The sequence below is a fragment of the Candoia aspera genome, chromosome 7 (genome assembly GCF_035149785.1).
Source record: "Candoia aspera isolate rCanAsp1 chromosome 7, rCanAsp1.hap2, whole genome shotgun sequence".
In the NCBI taxonomy this organism is placed as follows: domain Eukaryota; kingdom Metazoa; phylum Chordata; class Lepidosauria; order Squamata; family Boidae; genus Candoia; species Candoia aspera.
In genome coordinates this window covers 4,910,309-4,926,922 of record NC_086159.1, presented here as the reverse complement: position 1 = coordinate 4,926,922, position 16,614 = coordinate 4,910,309, and the positions used below count along the sequence as shown (strand labels likewise).

The window sequence follows — 16,614 nt, the reverse complement described above, 5'->3', positions numbered from 1 at the left end:
TGCTCTTCCTCTCTCGCCTTTCCCTTCCCGCCCTTGCGCTGGGAAGCCCGGTTCAAGCGAGGGAGCGCGGCGCATGCGCGGTGCGGGCGCCCTGACCTTCAGCAGCGGCAGGAGCCGGACGAGGCCGCGGGAAGGAGCCTGATCGGCGGCGCTGCTGCTGCTACTGCCGGCGCCCACGCCCGGCCGCGGCGGTACTCCGGGGGAAGGGGAGCGGGAGGGTTTCTGCGCATGCTCAGAGGCGGTCTCGCCCCCCTGAGGTCCCGGGGGTCGTCGGCTGGCAGGGCCCGGGGTTAGGGTTGCCTGTTCCTGGCAGGCCTGGGAAGCTGCCTCGGGCTTTCCTGGGAGGAAGGCCCCGGTTAGAGGGCCGTCGCCCCTGCGCCTTGCCCTTGCGGACAGTGGCTGATGGGAGCTGGAGTCCAGCAGCCTCGGGAGCTCTGGCCTCCGACAGCAGACTCGGTAACACGGGGTTGCGGGGTGGGTTATTCGGCGGCCGCCGCTGGGAACCTGCCCGCCTGTGGCCGGAGTGCGGTGTCTGATGGCGTATTTGAGGAAGGATCGCAACAGGCACGTTTCCCTCTCGGTGTTGTAGCCTTGGAGTGTCGGACTTGGATCTTGCTTTTTACCGCGCTTGCTGAGAAGCGAGCCTGTTCGGGAATTACATATCCAAGCAGACCCTCTTTAGCAAACGAGGGACCTGTGGCAGCTGTTCGGTATTTTCTGTTACCCTGGCAACTGAAAGAGGCACATTCAATTTATGAAGTATGCAAACGTGTGTTTAATTTTTCAGGATCCGAGCTAGGAACATGGCGACTCTGAAAGACAGTAAGCATTTCATGTTATATCCACTTGTCTGAGATGGTAGCCTAAAAAAGTGAAATCATGGCTTCATTTTAAACTCTCTTCATTTTAAACATGCTTTGACATGCTTTGACATGCTGACTAGGGATAGCCTACGTCCGCTGTGTACATAATGGCTAATCCAAATTTGCTTAAACATTTGTAGCCGTTTAACATATTAGGTTTCCCCCCCCCCCCCGTAAGCTGCAAAAATTGATGAAGGGCCTTCCTTGATGCCGGTTGAAATGGCTGTGTAGCATCAGCTGAAAACCTGATTCTCAGTGGGCAGTAGATAGATCAAGGAGTAGATATTAGATCAAGGTTTTTTTCCAGTGATAGGGAAAATGGGCTTCAGCTGAACCCTGATAAGACTGAGTGGCTGTGGATGTTGAACCCTCTGGATCTTGGACTTTCCATCTTTAGCTCTGGATGGGACTGCACTCCTCCAGACAGAAGTGGTGCACAATTTGGGGGTCCTCTTGGATTCTCAGCTCTTCCTCCATCTTGTGCACAAACTGTGCCTGTTCTTGGTTCAGGAGGTCCTGCTCACAATCACCCATGGCTTGGTCACTTCCCACTTGGACTATTGTAATGCACTCTATATGGGGCTATCCCTGAAGTCTACTCAGAAACTAATGTTGGTAGCAGAATGGAGCAGTGTGGGTAGTTGTGGGTATACCCTGGTATACTGCCCACTGGGTGGGCAGGACCTATCAGGAACAGGTGGTCCCCCAAATAGCCAAACCCACTTGAATTGTACCCAGAAGCCACCTGGCAACCAGTGCAGTTTGCGAAGCAGCAGAGACACAGGGACGTATTATAGTGCACCCAACACCGTTTATACCACTGCATTCTGGACAAGCTGTAGCTTTCAAGTGATCTTCAAGGGCAGCCCCCATTTGCAGTGCATTTCAGTAGTGCATTCTTGAAGTATCTAGAGCATGACTCAAGGGCTGCCCACTCTGGGGAAGGGTGCAACTGATGCAATTGAATTGGCTTAGAATTCACAAGGAATCAAGAAATACTACATTTCTTGCCTTGGTCCATTGATGCTGTCTTGTGAAAAAGGGCTCACTCCTTATTTCTTCATTTAATCAATTTATAAAGCAGTCTGACTCAACAAGTGATTCTGGGTGGAGAAAAATAAATAAAAACAATTACACCATAAATTATAAAAATTAAAATGCATAGCAGCCAAGAAAATTATGTATGTATTCTCAGCTGCTATTTATAAATAAGCAACAAATTATTTACAGTAGGTAAGTGCTAACTTTCTGCAAATATCACCAATCTTGTCTGCAGAAGAACTCCAGTAATTTGCAAAACCTATTAACACAATGCTGAAACTGTATTGTGCTGCACCGAAAACCTCTTGCTAGCAGAGATTTAAACAGAAGGAAACTCTGCTGAAAGATTGCTGAGCGCTGCCTTGAGTCGGTTGGATTGAATCGCCATAGAAATCAATAAATAGAATAGTGTTTTCTCCTTCCAGTCATTTGCCTAAACGGACAAAAGCCCCATTTGAAATGATCAGCATAATCCAAAGGCTGCTTTAGCATTGCCACCTAGGTTAATTTCATAATAAATTCATGCCATTCTCATTGCTGGATTTGTCCCATTTAGGAGTCCAGTACTTTATGCTGATTCTACTGTTCCTGTTTTTATTCAGCCATTTTCTTTGTTTGCTTGAAATCCTGCCTCAGTTCATACCCTCTAATCCATACAGTTACCCGACGCTTGAAGTCTATCAAGAACATCCAGAAAATCACAAAATCCATGAAGATGGTTGCTGCTGCGAAGTATTCCCGGGCAGAGAGAGAATTAAAGCCTGCCAGAGTTTATGGTGTGGGGGCTCTGGGTAAGGGACATTCTCTGTTTTGCAGCCAACAACTTTTGCTGTTAGTTAAAAAGGAAAATGATGTCCTAGCAGTTTTCTGACCTGGAAGTTTCGAATGAGCTGTTTCCAGCAACCTTGCAAATAATAGTAAACGCCTGATTTAACAGACTCTGATTTAGCAGCACTTGGGTGCAAGGATGAAATTTCATCCTCCTGAAATAAAGAGCAGGTCTGTCACATCGAAAGTTACCCAGACGAGGCGCTTATGTTCCTATCAAATTATGCTTACGTAATTTGCGTCATTTTACGATCTTGGTGTCATGAGGTATCTATGCTCTTTGTGCAGTGACATGTGAATTACATAAATTGATGCAAATGACATCAAATAGTATCCTTTGGGATTCAGAGGACATTTGGGAGTGAAGGACACTCTCTCCCCTTAATGGTCCATTAAATCAAGGTTTTACAATAACTGGGAAAGCTACCTTCGCTTGGGCCATTTCAAATAGGAACGTGTGCATTGTATGAAGCAAACTCTATGGGCCGTAGATCTCCCTCCTTGGGATAAGTACTGTCTGTTTTGATAGCTTGTTTGTTTGATGGTTGCTCATTGTTAGCGGCCACCTGTTTTCCTTTTTTTGGCAGCTCTCTACGAAAAAGTAGAAATCAAGCCCCCTGAAGACAAGAAGAAGCATCTCCTTATCGGAGTGTCATCAGACCGTGGCCTGTGTGGGGCCATTCATACCTCCATTGCTAAAGAGATCAAGAGCCAGGTCTCCAGACTCACGGATGCGGGGAAAGAAGTCATGGTGGTTGGGATTGGCGACAAGCTAAGAAGCATCCTTCAGAGGTAAGAGGACAGGCCCATCCTCTTCTGGGGCTCATTGGTTTGAAGTACTGTGTATAATCACGTATAAGCCCATCGGTGGATGAGCTGACCTGCAATTTTTTAACCAAAATACCATGAAGAACGTGCCACCCATGGATAAGCCGACCCACATTTTTCATGGTATTTTGGCTTGAAATTTGTGTGTCGGCTTATTCGCAGATGGGCTTATATGCAAGTATATATGGGAAATATGGGTACTTTAATACACACACACACACACACACACACACACACTCGTGGATAAGCCCATCTGTGGATAAGCTGAACCCATTTTTGGAGGTGTATTTTGGCACCTAAAATTCTTGGCTTATCTGTGAGTATATACAGTACGCAAACTGTTACACTTTTTCTGAAAGACGACATTTATGTTCCTCTTATTCCACTCTGAATTTTAAGGTCCAGCGGGACTCTTGGCTTTAAGGTTGCTTTGGGTACATTTCCAGGTAAAACTAGACAACCCATGACCACCTGGGCCATCGTTTCAGAAATATTTCCTTACCGGATTCCTCAGTGCTTTCAACGGGCAGAGCTTCTAATGTACTGGAAAAGTCCTTAAAAATTCAGGGAGAGGCGTGTCTGCTTTGGAGGAGCCAATGTTGAACTGCATTGCCCAGTCAAACATCAGGAGTTGACCACAGGAAATGCTTTATGACATTTTGTGTTATGTTCTAAAATGTTTTATGATGATTTTTATGTCATAAAATATTTTATAAAATTTGCCAAATTTCTATTCCAAGGGGGTCATGGGTCCTGGATTTTGGATGCATTCTGTAAGTTAGTCCATTTTGGGTACCTTGGTTCAAAAATGGTTGCTCTGTGATGCTCCGTTTTGCCCAGTTAAAGGTTACAAAGTAGAAACAGACAGGAGTTTTAGTAGTATATGGATATGTTTGAAGAGGACCTCCTGATCATCAGGGGGATTGGCTGATCTTGAAAAGTTAAACAGGGTCGCACCTGGTTAGGACTTGGATGGGTGACTTCCACAGTGCTATGCGTTAGTCTGGGAAGTCAAAGAAACATCCTGGAAGGAAAGAATGGCAGGTCTTTTCCATACTGTTGCCAAGAAAATTACATAGGCATATCCATAAAGTCACCAGAAACTGAGGCTCTGCTGAAAGGAGACCTTAACTAGGATGGGAGCCAAAACTGCCCACTTCATAGTGTAACCTCAAGCCAATCTTGGGCAAAAGGAGGGTAATGTTGTAACACCATGGAGAGGGGCAGACATAAAATGATTGCTAGACTACAAAATAAGGAAATTATTGTTCTCTAAGCAGTTACTTCATCACACTTCAAAAAGGTTTGCAAAGAATGCAAAAAAAAAAATCTCCCTTGGAGCCCATCTCCTCAATGGCTTTACTGTTATCCAGATTTCTGGATAATTAAGCCTCGTTACCTAGCCAGATTATTTCTTCAAGTCAGTACCTCTTCTAAGCAAGTCGTCATAATTTTATTACTAAAAACCAAGACCAAAAATTTATGAAGGGGAGGAAAAAGCAATTCATGGCACATAGTCTGCTCCGTGGTTAGCATCCCTTCTGAGTAGAACAGTGGGATATGATTTGATTGATAAATAATAAGGTACAACTAGTTGGCCATCAGGAAGTGAGCCCCATGCAGGTTGGCTACAGAGCAGAGCTTCTGTTGATTTTCTTGAGTCTGGCTGTTGCATTAGGGATCAACTGAAATTTCTGGATGTTTCTTAGAACTTGGGTTTACACATGATGCAACTTAAGAGCATGTACCATAACAGCACTGCTCTCATTTTAGGACACATGGAAGGAGCTTCCTTTTGAACTTCAAAGAGGTTGGAAGGAAGCCCCCCACTTTTGGAGATGCATCGATCATCGCTCTGGAGCTGCTGAATTCTGGATACGAGTTTGATGAAGGCTCCGTCATCTACAATCGGTTCAGGCAAGAATTAAGTCTGAATTAATTAATTCAGTTCTTCTGAAACCTAAGTGACCTTGTTTCCAGGGAGAACAGCTCCTTGGTCTGACTTACTCTAATTAAGAATAAAAAGTTCTAGGGAATTCAAACAAAAGAAACAACTAGAAATAGGTAAGCTACTTCTGTGGCTGAAGGAAATTATTTCCTGCTGGAACTTATTTCTAGCTCTTGCTAATCAATAGGTTATTATAGTTTTATTGTTTCAGAAATACAAAGGTCTCTGCTTGAAAAGACAGTCTTAAAGTTTGTAGGGGAGTGTTGGCATGTTATCTAATACATACATATTCTACCTGGATACTTCCCTCTATCTAAGTCAGTATAGTTCAAAATAATTTGCTTTTTTCCCCCACTTTCAGGTCTGTCATTTCCTATAGGACTGATGAGAAACCAATCTATTCTCTTGAGACAGTTTCTGGTGCTGGTAAGTCCAACAGTTGACAATGGCTAGTGAGTAGATACCTCCAGCCATTCCCTCCCTCCCGCTTTCACACCGTGCATGAGTCCAGAGAAGAGCCTTCACACAAGACTATACACCAAAGTAGGAAAGTAGGAAGAAGGTGTGATGGTCCCAGCCTTCCCCCCTTCATTACATAATGTTGTCTCCCTCTTGTCCTCAGCCCACAGGTGAAATAAGCTAAAGTTACTATATGTGCTAGTCTAAAAGTAGCATTTCTCCTTAAACCAGTGTTTCTCAACCTCCCCAGCCAGCTTTGGCTCCCAGAATTCTGGGAGTTGAAGTGCACACATCTTAAAAGTTGCCGAGGTTGAGAAACACTGCCTTAAACCAACCCTTTCCCACGACAGCTTCGGTATGGGTAAAATGTGTCACCCATTATCTCAGAGGCGATGACCGAAATTTGGGGGACCGCCTCTCCCCAGTTACTTCTGCCTGCCCCATCAGGTCTGGAAGAAGAGGCATGTTATGGGCCCCGTCTATCAAGGAGTGTCCTCTGAAGGGACCCAGAAGGAGAGCCCTTTCTGCCGCAGCCCCTGTCCTTTGGAACATCATCCCTCGGGGGTTAGATTGGTCCTGATCCTGCTGGCCTTTCAGAAGGCTGTGAAATCACAGTTTTGCCATTGTGTGTGGGGATCCGGTTGTGGTGTGCAGCCTGCTAGATGGCTGTATTGATTCTGTATTGATTCTGACGTGTGACCCATACTCTCCTGGTTGTGCTTTATGGTTTTAATTTGGTTTCAGTGGTTTTGTTGTTTTATTTCTATTCTCTTTCTTCCTTTCCATTACTGGTTTTGTTGTTGTTGTAACTGTCTTGCTCTTGCTGACATACCCCATTCTGTTGTGCAGTCCCATCCCCACGGACAGACTTCCCACCCCCGAAGCCCCCTGCCTTATCAGAGTCCACTTCTCCTCATCCATCCCAGTGGGGAGAAACCGTCTGGTGGGCCTGATCTCAGCCAGTGCTGTCTTCAGGGAGAAGCCATCAAAACGGATAGAGAGCCAGATTGAAATGAATCCAAACTAAATAGTTTCCAACACATTTTCATAGAAGTGAGAGGTCACATCTTGTCAGACCTCCCAGGTAGGCCAGACAGGAAACACGACCAGATGAGCTAATTCTACTTTATTGTAAGGCTCCGTTAACTGAATCTTGCAAGTCTGAAAGTCCAAATCTCCCACCCTCCCTATTTATCGCTTGAATGGTTAGGGTGGGCCCTTCCTAGGTTTCTTCCTCTGGCCATTACTCTGTTGTGGGATCCTTTCTCTTTTATCTGATCGTTCCCTGAGTGGCATCTCTTCCCCCGTCTTCCAAGGCCACCCTTGCATTCCATCACACATCTTCTCTAACCCCTTGACCGCCTTTTAAAAACAAACAAACAAACAAAAAAAACCCCCTCATGGTCAGGTCATCTTACTTGTTCCTTAAGGAAACAGGGCAGATAGTCCATATAAATTTGACAAGTAAATACAATTGTGTATCATTTGTTTTGATGATCAGTTTGTCTGTTTTTCTTGCAAAAGGGAATATGTTCTTTGTTTCCTGATCAGCTTTCAAAAAAAGTTAGAATTAAAGATGAAAGTGCTGGGCAATCTGCTAATCTTTAGTAAATGCAGAAGCAGCTTTTCTGTGTATTGAAGTGGTTAGTATTAATGTTTAAATGCATGCAAACGTGTGGTGTTCTTTCCCTCTATCATACTTAATTATACCTTACTACCTTTAAGGCTGTAAGGAACTAGCTGTACCAACTCTTGCTGCTTTTACAGAAAGCATTAGCATCTATGATGACATCGATGCCGATGTCCTGCGAAACTATCAGGAGTTCACATTGGCTAACATCATCTACTACTCGCTGAAGGAGTCTACCACGAGTGAGCAGAGCGCTCGGATGACCGCTATGGATAATGCCAGCAAAAATGCCTGTAAGTGGAATTCTGGGGAATTCTCCCCCCGTGTGAAAAAAACCGCAGTAAGAGCAGAAACAGCCGAGAGATAAGCAAGCAGTTTTGTTTTACATGTTGGCCTCAAGTGCTGCTTTCTTAAATATAGAAGGGGATCCTACTGGTCAGTTAAGGAAGCTTAAAAGATTTGATTGACTGACTGACTGACTCTGGGCAGCTCCACAGATTCTGGGAGGCTTGCACAACAGTTACAAATATCCTAAAAGCAATCACTTTAAAACAACAGATTGGTCAAAACAATTTGAACCTTATGAACAACAAAACATTAAAAACAGCCCGCGTAACAAGCATTTCATGTCCCAAGGACTTGACAAAATAATGAAATCGTGGGATTTTGGGACCCCAAGGATGGAGTATTCCAAAGGGATGGTTTAGCTCGCTGGCTGGGGAATTCTGGGAGTGGAAGTCCACACATCTTGCAGTTGCTGAGGCTGGGCAACACTGGTTCAGCGAAAGGAGAGAGCTCTTTCCAAGCCCGCACCTCTCTCACCGCCCAAGGGGGATGGGGACCTTCCGCACTGCTGCGTGGCCGATCGCGCGGGGCGGGCCGACCCTGATTGGAGAAGACAGTCCGTAGGTACCGCGGCCCCAAGACACTTAGGACTTTGTAGGTGAAAACCAGCACTTGGGAAACCTTCTGGCCGCCACTGGTGCCTGCGGTGCGGCTGTCACAGCACCGAAGCTGCTCTCCCCTCAGCACTGGGGCTACCGCATCCCGCACCAGCTGGCGTTTCGAAGAGGTCTGAGAGGCGGAACCTTCCTCCTGCCTGGGGTGGTGCAGATGCTGCGCCCACGTAAGAGGGCTTTCAGATAGACTTTGACGTTGCAGCTGCCCCCTCCCCCTGATGGCCTCCAGATGTGTCGGGACCATCGCCCGGAGAGCTTCCATACAGTTGGGACGGGAACTTCCCGGCTGAGAAGTTGGGGAGTTCCAGTCCCAACTCCTCTCAAGGGTGTTACCGAAGCCTGAGCTACATATTTTTACATGTTCTCTCAAATAGCCTTGAATGCAGCCAGGCAACTTCCGAGCCCGGTTGTTGGCTGGCCTGATGTCACTCCTCCCCTCCCCTCTAACGTAGAATGCAAGGGAGCCTTCTCTCTTGCTGTAACATGCCCCGGCCTTCTCTTGGTTCCAGATGTTGGGCTACGGTTCTTACGATTTCTTATCATTACCCATTCGGGGTGGAACTAATGGGGATTGATGCAACATCTGGAGAGCCAGCGGTTCTCCATCTGGTCTCAACATACATGCGGAATCTGTCCTTTGGGAGATTCTCAGATGGCAGATTAGCGTGTAATAATCTTGGTTAGACTGGCAAATCATTTGGGTGAAATGAGAGCCCTTGGGCTGTATGCCTACAGGTAGTCCTTACTTAGCAACCATTCATTTAGTGATGTTTCAGACTTACAACGGTGCTGGAAAATCGAGTTGCGACCGGTCCTCAAACTTAGCCACAGTGTTCATGTGATCATGATTTGGGTGCTGGGCAACAAGTTTGCATTTATGACCGTCACAGCATCCCGTGGTCATGTGATCGCCATTTTCAACCTTCCTGGTCAGCTTCTGGCAAACAAAATCAATGGGGAACTGTGTGATTCACTTAACAATCGCCACAAAAAAGGCCATAAAACTGGATCAGATTCACTTAATGACCGCTTCACTTAGCAATCAAAATCCCGATCTCGGTTGTAGTTGTTAAGGGAGGACTATCTGTACTGGCTTGGAAGCACCAGTCAGGAATGAATAAGGGTATATAGTGAGAATCAGCAGCCAGCATGCATAGTTTGTACCTCAGAGCATGCTGGTAATGTGGGTCATGGAAGCAGGAGTGCGTTCCCACAGCAGAATCTGCTGATAGGTGGGATAGCTGTGCCTTGTTTGTTTGTTTATCAATCACTTTTATATAGCCGCCCGTCTCACGTAGCGACTCTGCTTTTATAGACTTCAGAACTGAACACACTAGTCATATTATGGGGGTGGGGGAGAAGAATGGATATTAGAGTTTGCCCAAGCAGCAGGCAGCAGAATATTTGATTCTGTAGCAATTTTTTTGAGCACCTCGCAGTACTCAGCAAATGTAAAGCTACCCGGTCTTTGGCTCTGATAACAAGGAGCAGTCCAGATCCTTCCTGCTCATTAATTGTCTCCCCCTCCATCCCCAAATTTCTTTTCCCTTTCAAAGCTGAGATGATTGACAAGCTGACCCTGAAATTCAACCGCACTCGCCAAGCCGTCATCACCAAGGAACTGATTGAGATCATCTCCGGTGCTGCAGCTCTGTAAGTACTGGCAGATTCCCCCTGATGTTAATGGCCATTTATTTTTTCTCTGTCCTGATGACTTGGGGAGGAAGTGCAAAGAGGGCTCGTGAACTGGTGAATGCTTCTGCTCTGTGTTTTAGAACTCCCAATGGTCATGTGATGCTGCCTTGACCCTAGGGAGGTTCTTCAGGTGTGTAGCCTGGTGGAGATGGAGCGAGACGGACAGCGCTGCTCAGTTGTTCCAGTGTTAGGTTAATCAGAGTGCTGATGATGGCTCTTGTAAAACCCACATCCTGGGCCCAAAAGCAGTAAATTCAGTCACAGATGTTTCCTAATAGTATTCAATGGAATCCTGCCTCCACATAAGGAGACTGTCTTATAACCATTGTGGTTAATCCCCATTGATAGCCATGTCAGCTAGCAGCTGTCATCAAATCTTCTGCCACAGAGTTCTGTAAATAGATCCCATGTGGTTGTCTGCAAAGCTCAGATGCTGTCCAATTTTTTACAGAGCCGTTCCTAGAAAGCAAAAGCAGATACTTAATGTAGGTCTGCAAGAATACTGTTAAATGGGGGAGAGGAATCTACTGCATAGAATGGGAAATGGCTGCGCTTTTAATCTTTCCACTAATTGATGCATCTGATTAGCTTGGTTGAGGTTGTAATTTAATTTTAACCACCACGGGTCATTGTTGCATGTTGACTCTGTCCTGTGTGTTTGCACCAATTTCTTTGCCTTAATCTGCATTGCTTGATGCTTTACTGCATGTCTTGTGTTTTTTTTAAAAACTCCACAATCAGGCAATAACGGCTAATCAGAAGGTGAATTTCGTCCAGAATCAGCAGGTAAAGTGACGATACAGTATGCTAAGCAAAAAAGTGGGCCACTGAAATGTCTGTAATGGGGCTGGGGAATGTTTAGATGGCTTTGGCTTTGATTCAAGTGCTTGCTTGCAGTTGACTGATGTTGTACAAATACCTGCAGCCAGCATTCTTGCTAAAGATCAATTCCGTGCCTGTAGTATATGGGCAAAATAGGTGTCGATGAGCCAGGTTTTCATTATGTGTTTTGATGTACTAAAATACTGTGAAACCGTGCTTGATATTTGTGGATACTGGGGGAGCATACCAAAAGGGTTAACTGGAAACACAGTGGATGCAACTGGCAATGACATTCCCTCCGCTGAAAGATGACTGCTCTTCAAGAGCAGCATTGCTGTCATCCAGTTCAGAGGTTACTTGAAGGATTACAAATAAACTGTTTTGATAACGGGAAAGGTAGCTGATGAACCAGTTAAATTTAATAAAAGGCATTCCAAACCATTGAGGGCTGGTTGTGCCGCTTTCATTTATTCCACTTAAAGCAGGTATCCAATACACAAACATAAGCTGGACTGTACTGGATAATTTTTGTCCAGTCTCCCACCTCCCCTTTTTGGGGAAAGTGGTTGAGAAAGTGGTGGCATTGCAGCTCCAGAGGATTCTGGAGGAAACAGATTATCCAGACCCCTTTCAGTCAGGTTTCAGGCCCGGATATGGGACAGAAATGGCATTGGTCACACTTATGGATGACCTCTGGCGGGAGCGGGATGGGGGCAGTGCATCCATCCTCGCTCTCCTTGACCTCTCAGCGGCTTTCGATACCATCGACCATGGTATCCTTTTGGGTCGGCTCAGGGAGTTGGGGGTGGGCGACGTGGTTTTGTGCTGGTTCACCTCCTTTCTCCAGGGCCGGTCCCAGTCGGTGGTGATAGGGGGGAGAGATCCGACCCTCGACCTCTCCTTTGTGGGGTGCCGCAGGGATCAGTACTCTCCCCTCTCCTTTTTAACATCTACATGAAACCGCTGGGCGAGATCATCCATCACCACGGGATGAGGTGTGCAGATGATACTCAATTGTATATCTCCATCCCGGGTGAGGTAAGTGATGCCGTGACCGCCCTCTCTCGGTGCCTGGGGGCTGTAGGGGTCTGGATGGGGAACAACAGACTTCGGCTGAACCCTGGTAAGACGGAGTGGCTGTGGGTTAATGGCTCTTCCGTATCCGGGACTTTGTCATCTTTGGTTCTGGATGGGGTTGCACTGCCCCAGACAGACCCGGTGCGTAACCTGGGGGTCCTCATGGACTCACGGCTCCTGGTCGAAGAGCAGGTGGCAGCCGTGGCCGGAAGGGCCTTTGCACAGCTTCGTGTTGTGCACCAGTTGCGCCCTTTCCTGGATCGGGAAGCCCTTCGGACGGTCACTCATGCCCTTGTTATCTCCCATATAGACTACTGCAATGCGTTCTACATGGGGCTACCCTTGAAGAGTATCCTGAAGCTTCAGCTGGTACAAAATGCGGCCGCGCGGGCTATTTTTGGCGCCCCTAGAAGGGCGCACATAACAGCTTTGCTATGTGAGTTGCATTGGGTACCAGTTTGCTTCCGGGTCCAATTCAGGGTGTTGGTTATCACCTTAAAAGCCCTACATGGCATGGGACCGGGTTACCTGTGGGACTGCCTCTTCCCCGCATCATCAGCCTGTCCCACCTGGTCATGCAGAGACGGCATGCTACGGACCCCGTCTGTAAAAGAACTTCATCTGGTGGGGTCCAGGAGCCTTCTCTGCAGTAGCGCCCGCCCTCTGGAACGTCTTGCCCCCGGAGGTGAGATTAGCCCCATCGCTCCTGGCCTTCTGGAGGAAGTTGAAGACCTGGCTCTGCTGCCGGGCTTGGGACAGGGAGGAGAATCGCCATACTTGGGGTTGGCTGGTGCCTTGAAGTGCCCCTCCTACATAATGACTGAAGGAGATCACAGCCATCTGGATTTTATGAGCTGGGGTAGTTAAGAAATTGTTTTAGAGGGATTTTATTGGAATTTTATTATATAGTTATTGCTTTATATTGTAAACCGCCCAGAGTCCCTCCGGCCGGAGGAGATGGGCAGTGACAAATTTGATAGATAGATATGTAGATAGATAAAATAAACAGCAGCGAGTTAGAGATTTTCCATCTTGTTTGGAATAGAGCAGCATTTCTCAAACTAGGCAACTTTAACTCCCAGAATTCCCCAGCCAGAATGGGAGGTCTCTAAGTTGCCATGTTTGAAAAACACTGGATTAGATATTTGCCGTAACGGCCATTTCAATCTATTACCTGATTCAGGCATTGGTTTCAACAGACCACTTTAAAAAAGGCATCTCCCCTACTCTCACAGGAGAGGCTATTTCTTCTAAGACGGTGTTTACTATCTGCAATTTTTCTGTATTATAAAGAACTAATTTCAAATTATTATTTGAGATCCATTTTGTGGATCTGTTTCAAATACTTGAGAAATGAGTAGTTCAAAATCCTCCTGCGAGCTGCAGGGTAACTCAGTGGGAACTTGCAGGGTCTGTCTTATTGAATTAAATCGTACCAATTGTTATGACAGGACCACGCAGCTGTATTTAACTATTTAATCAACAAATCCTCTAGAACAGTTTTAAAGGCTGATGCCCAGACAGCAAGAGGGGTGGAGGAGACTAGAAGCAATTCACGCTTGACAGAATCGGAGAATCTGTAAATGGAACGTTCAATTAAGTATGAACATTTGTTTAATACTGTGTTTCTGTTTACAGATAAAGAGAAATTCTTCCAGCAAGAAGTTCCTTTCTCAAGTGAGAAGATTATTAGTCTGTCATTCTGCGAAGAATTCTCAGGCAGAGAATCCCATCTGTTTGTAAATTGTATTGCAATAAACGCCTACATGGAAGTCTCCTGGGTATATGATTGCCGGGATAACTGGAACCAAGAATGCAGGTGAACGGCGGGGCCTTCGTGAAAGGGTATTCAAAATGCTGCCGTCTGTGTGGTTAGGTGTATTGAAAAATGAAGAATTACTAGGCGTTTCCTCCTCTGCAAGCCCAGCTGAAAGAAGCAGGAGCTGTGCAGAAGCTTGAATTGCTTTGTTGAAGCAGTGAATAGGTTCTATCGTGTTCGATTACCAAAGGTTGGACGAGGTGAAGCGATTCGTTCTTGAAGTCTGATCAGTGGTGGCTGTTCTGGAATTTTGAGACAGCTAAGAGAGAGAGCAGAACATGCTGCCACTGAGAGCCAGTTTTACAGTCCCTGGGAGTGTGTAGCCAAATCCCGCCAGCGTGATGGTTTCTTTTCTAATGATCTCTGGATAATCTTCCCCACCCCAAAGATGACTATTTTGGCCACTAGCCCTTCTGGAAATCTCACTGTCATGCTGCCCCCGCTAAGTTCAGGGTAGTTTGTCAAGACAGTCATTTATTTAACTTATATGCCCCTGCCCCAATCTCAAATACATGACTCTGGGCTGCTACCAATGCTTAAAAATAATGTAACATAATTATAAATAACAGCCAGGAAAAAACTCAACCTTACCAGGTAGTCCTAGTTACTGGCTGCAAGGTACATTTGCTCTTTCTCACACGTGTGCGCGCACACGCTCATCCACACTTACCCACATGCTCCCCAACTAGGCTGCCAGGCACTAACTAAAGGGATGGAAGCCGCCAAGTCTGGATCCAAAGATGACTCCAGGAGCAGGCGGGCTTCGGGACCCCTTTCATCCCCCAAAGTCCTTGCCTTGTTGATTCACAAGACTGGCAGCTACTCTGGCCTTGTTCATGTACAAGCTTGGTCGCTGTTGATGGGATGGGGGGTGGTTTCCATGTGCTCAGGCCCAACTTCCTTTGTCTGGTTCAGGTGACATTTTTCCTTTGTTTCCATAACGGCTTCCTTCTTAACTACCTCCCCAGAGATTCCTGGCTTTTGTCCTCTCTGCTTGGGTGCCTGCCTGATCTTTAGTTATGGCAACTTCAGCCTAGCCTTACAACATAATCCCATCATCCGCATGTCACTGATCAGTACTTCCAAAACAGTTGATTACAAGTTACAGTGACTGGAAAGGGAGAGATGAAAATAATATTTATTTGAGTTGTTTACTTAAGTTATAGCTGCCCATGCCAGTAGCCTCTGGTGTCATGAGCACCGTTGAGCTGAATGCATCAGCACAACGGCACACATAACAATACCACGGAAACAAGAGCAAGGGATTAAAAGATAAGCAAAGCGGCGCACAACAACAGACACAGACCCCGAGGAGAAGGGAACGACCCCGGCCGGAAAATCCAGTCAAGAGAACACAAAGGGGGAAGAAAGAGCGACAAAGACAGGGCGGATCACGAGGCACACCTGGAGCTGTCAGCAGGAACGCAAAGGATATCGCCCAGCTGAAAGCAATCACCGGCCGGAGGAACAAAGCGATTACGAGAGAAGCCCGGGGCACCAGCAGGGGCCCCGCGACCCCTAACCTGCCGGCAACGAAGCATACAGGACTTGGGGGGATGACACAACCCAAGGTGGGGGGGGGGGCGCTGACCGGCACGGGCTATTTAAACCCCGTACCGGCGCGCTCCCTTCACTCTCAGCTTTTTCTAGCTTTGCACTATGCTGAAATAAACCAGAACCTAATCTTCCCTAATTTAGTGTCTGTGTTTTACTCAGTAGTAGGCAGCGCATGACATAAAGCTGAGAGTCATAAACTCGACCTCGCCAAGCCCCACCGGACAACGAGCCGCGGGAGGAACAGACGGCGAGAAGAACACGAGCGGAGAGCGATGGAGCCGACGCGTTGCAGCCAGGACAGGTGAGTCGTACGGCAAGAGGCGGAGGAGAACCGACAGCGGCCAGAGGCAACGCGGACCCCAGGAACCACGGACACCCTCCCGGCCCATCCCGAGCCTCAGCCCCACCCCCGGAGGGAGGCGGAGGCGACCCGACCACGGGAGGGAGCAACATACCTCCCAAGACCCGCGGAGACCTCCCCGCCCCACATCGCACCCCAGCCACAGGCGTGGAGCTTCAGCCCAACTGCAAAAAACGCGGTGGAGGATGGAGGGACGAACCAGCCGTTTCGCTCCCTAGTCGAGGGAGCTGACCAGCGGACGGAAACGCCTGACCCCCACCGGTGGCCCAGCTACGCGGAGATGCCGACCGGTCCGATCACAGCCGCGGCGCGGACCTTGGACCGAGAAACGCAAGCCAGACTCACGGCCATGGAAGTCCAACTAAGGGACCTCGGGACCATGCTGCAGTCGTTGATGTCCTCCATGCCTCACATGAACATACCCGCGCAGGTACACACCCCTATTCAAACCCCGAGCGGGTCATGGCACCCCCATAGGCCAAATGCTAACAGACAAGCTTCCCCGGCGGAAGAAGCCATGGGACGGGACGCGAGGAGAGGGGATCCACCGAACACCAGGGCCCCAAAGGACTTCCCCATTTCCTTCGACGGAAACCCCACGAAGCTGTCGTTTTTCGTCACGAACGCCAGGGAGTTCATGGGGCGGCACGGACACTCCTTTGACTCCGAAGCGGACAAAATCGCAGCCGTGGCGATCAAGTTGCAAGACAGGGCGGCGGACTGGTAC

The 16,614-nt window shown here is 47.4% G+C and overlaps 1 protein-coding gene across 3 annotated transcripts; it reads left to right on the top strand.

The window, feature by feature from the left end:
• The first annotated feature begins 68 nt into the window (after positions 1 to 68).
• ATP5F1C (ATP synthase F1 subunit gamma) lies at positions 69 to 13,925 on the top strand. 3 transcript variants are annotated; one of them, XM_063308450.1, is made up of 10 exons: positions 69 to 191; positions 788 to 822; positions 2,564 to 2,695; positions 3,320 to 3,524; positions 5,334 to 5,477; positions 5,870 to 5,934; positions 7,735 to 7,890; positions 10,113 to 10,209; positions 10,993 to 11,037; positions 13,789 to 13,925. In XM_063308450.1, exons 2-9 carry the CDS (start codon positions 804 to 806, stop codon positions 10,997 to 10,999), a joined length of 825 nt encoding a protein of 274 aa, XP_063164520.1. In that variant the 5' UTR covers positions 69 to 191; positions 788 to 803; the 3' UTR covers positions 11,000 to 11,037; positions 13,789 to 13,925. The 3 variants fall into 3 exon arrangements, with proteins under 3 accessions (XP_063164520.1, XP_063164521.1, XP_063164519.1); XM_063308449.1 differs by lacking the exon at positions 10,993 to 11,037 and having other exon boundaries at positions 71 to 191; XM_063308451.1 differs by lacking the exons at positions 10,993 to 11,037; positions 13,789 to 13,925 and having other exon boundaries at positions 10,113 to 10,213.
• The last annotated feature ends 2,689 nt before the right edge of the window (positions 13,926 to 16,614 follow it).

Coding starts and splice junctions, on each gene's coding strand:
- ATP5F1C (XM_063308450.1), top strand. Junction 3,525..5,333: donor CTAAGAAGCATCCTTCAGAG/GTAAGAGGACAG, acceptor CTCTCATTTTAG/GACACATGGAAGGAGCTTCC. Junction 7,891..10,112: donor TAATGCCAGCAAAAATGCCT/GTAAGTGGAATT, acceptor TCCCTTTCAAAG/CTGAGATGATTGACAAGCTG.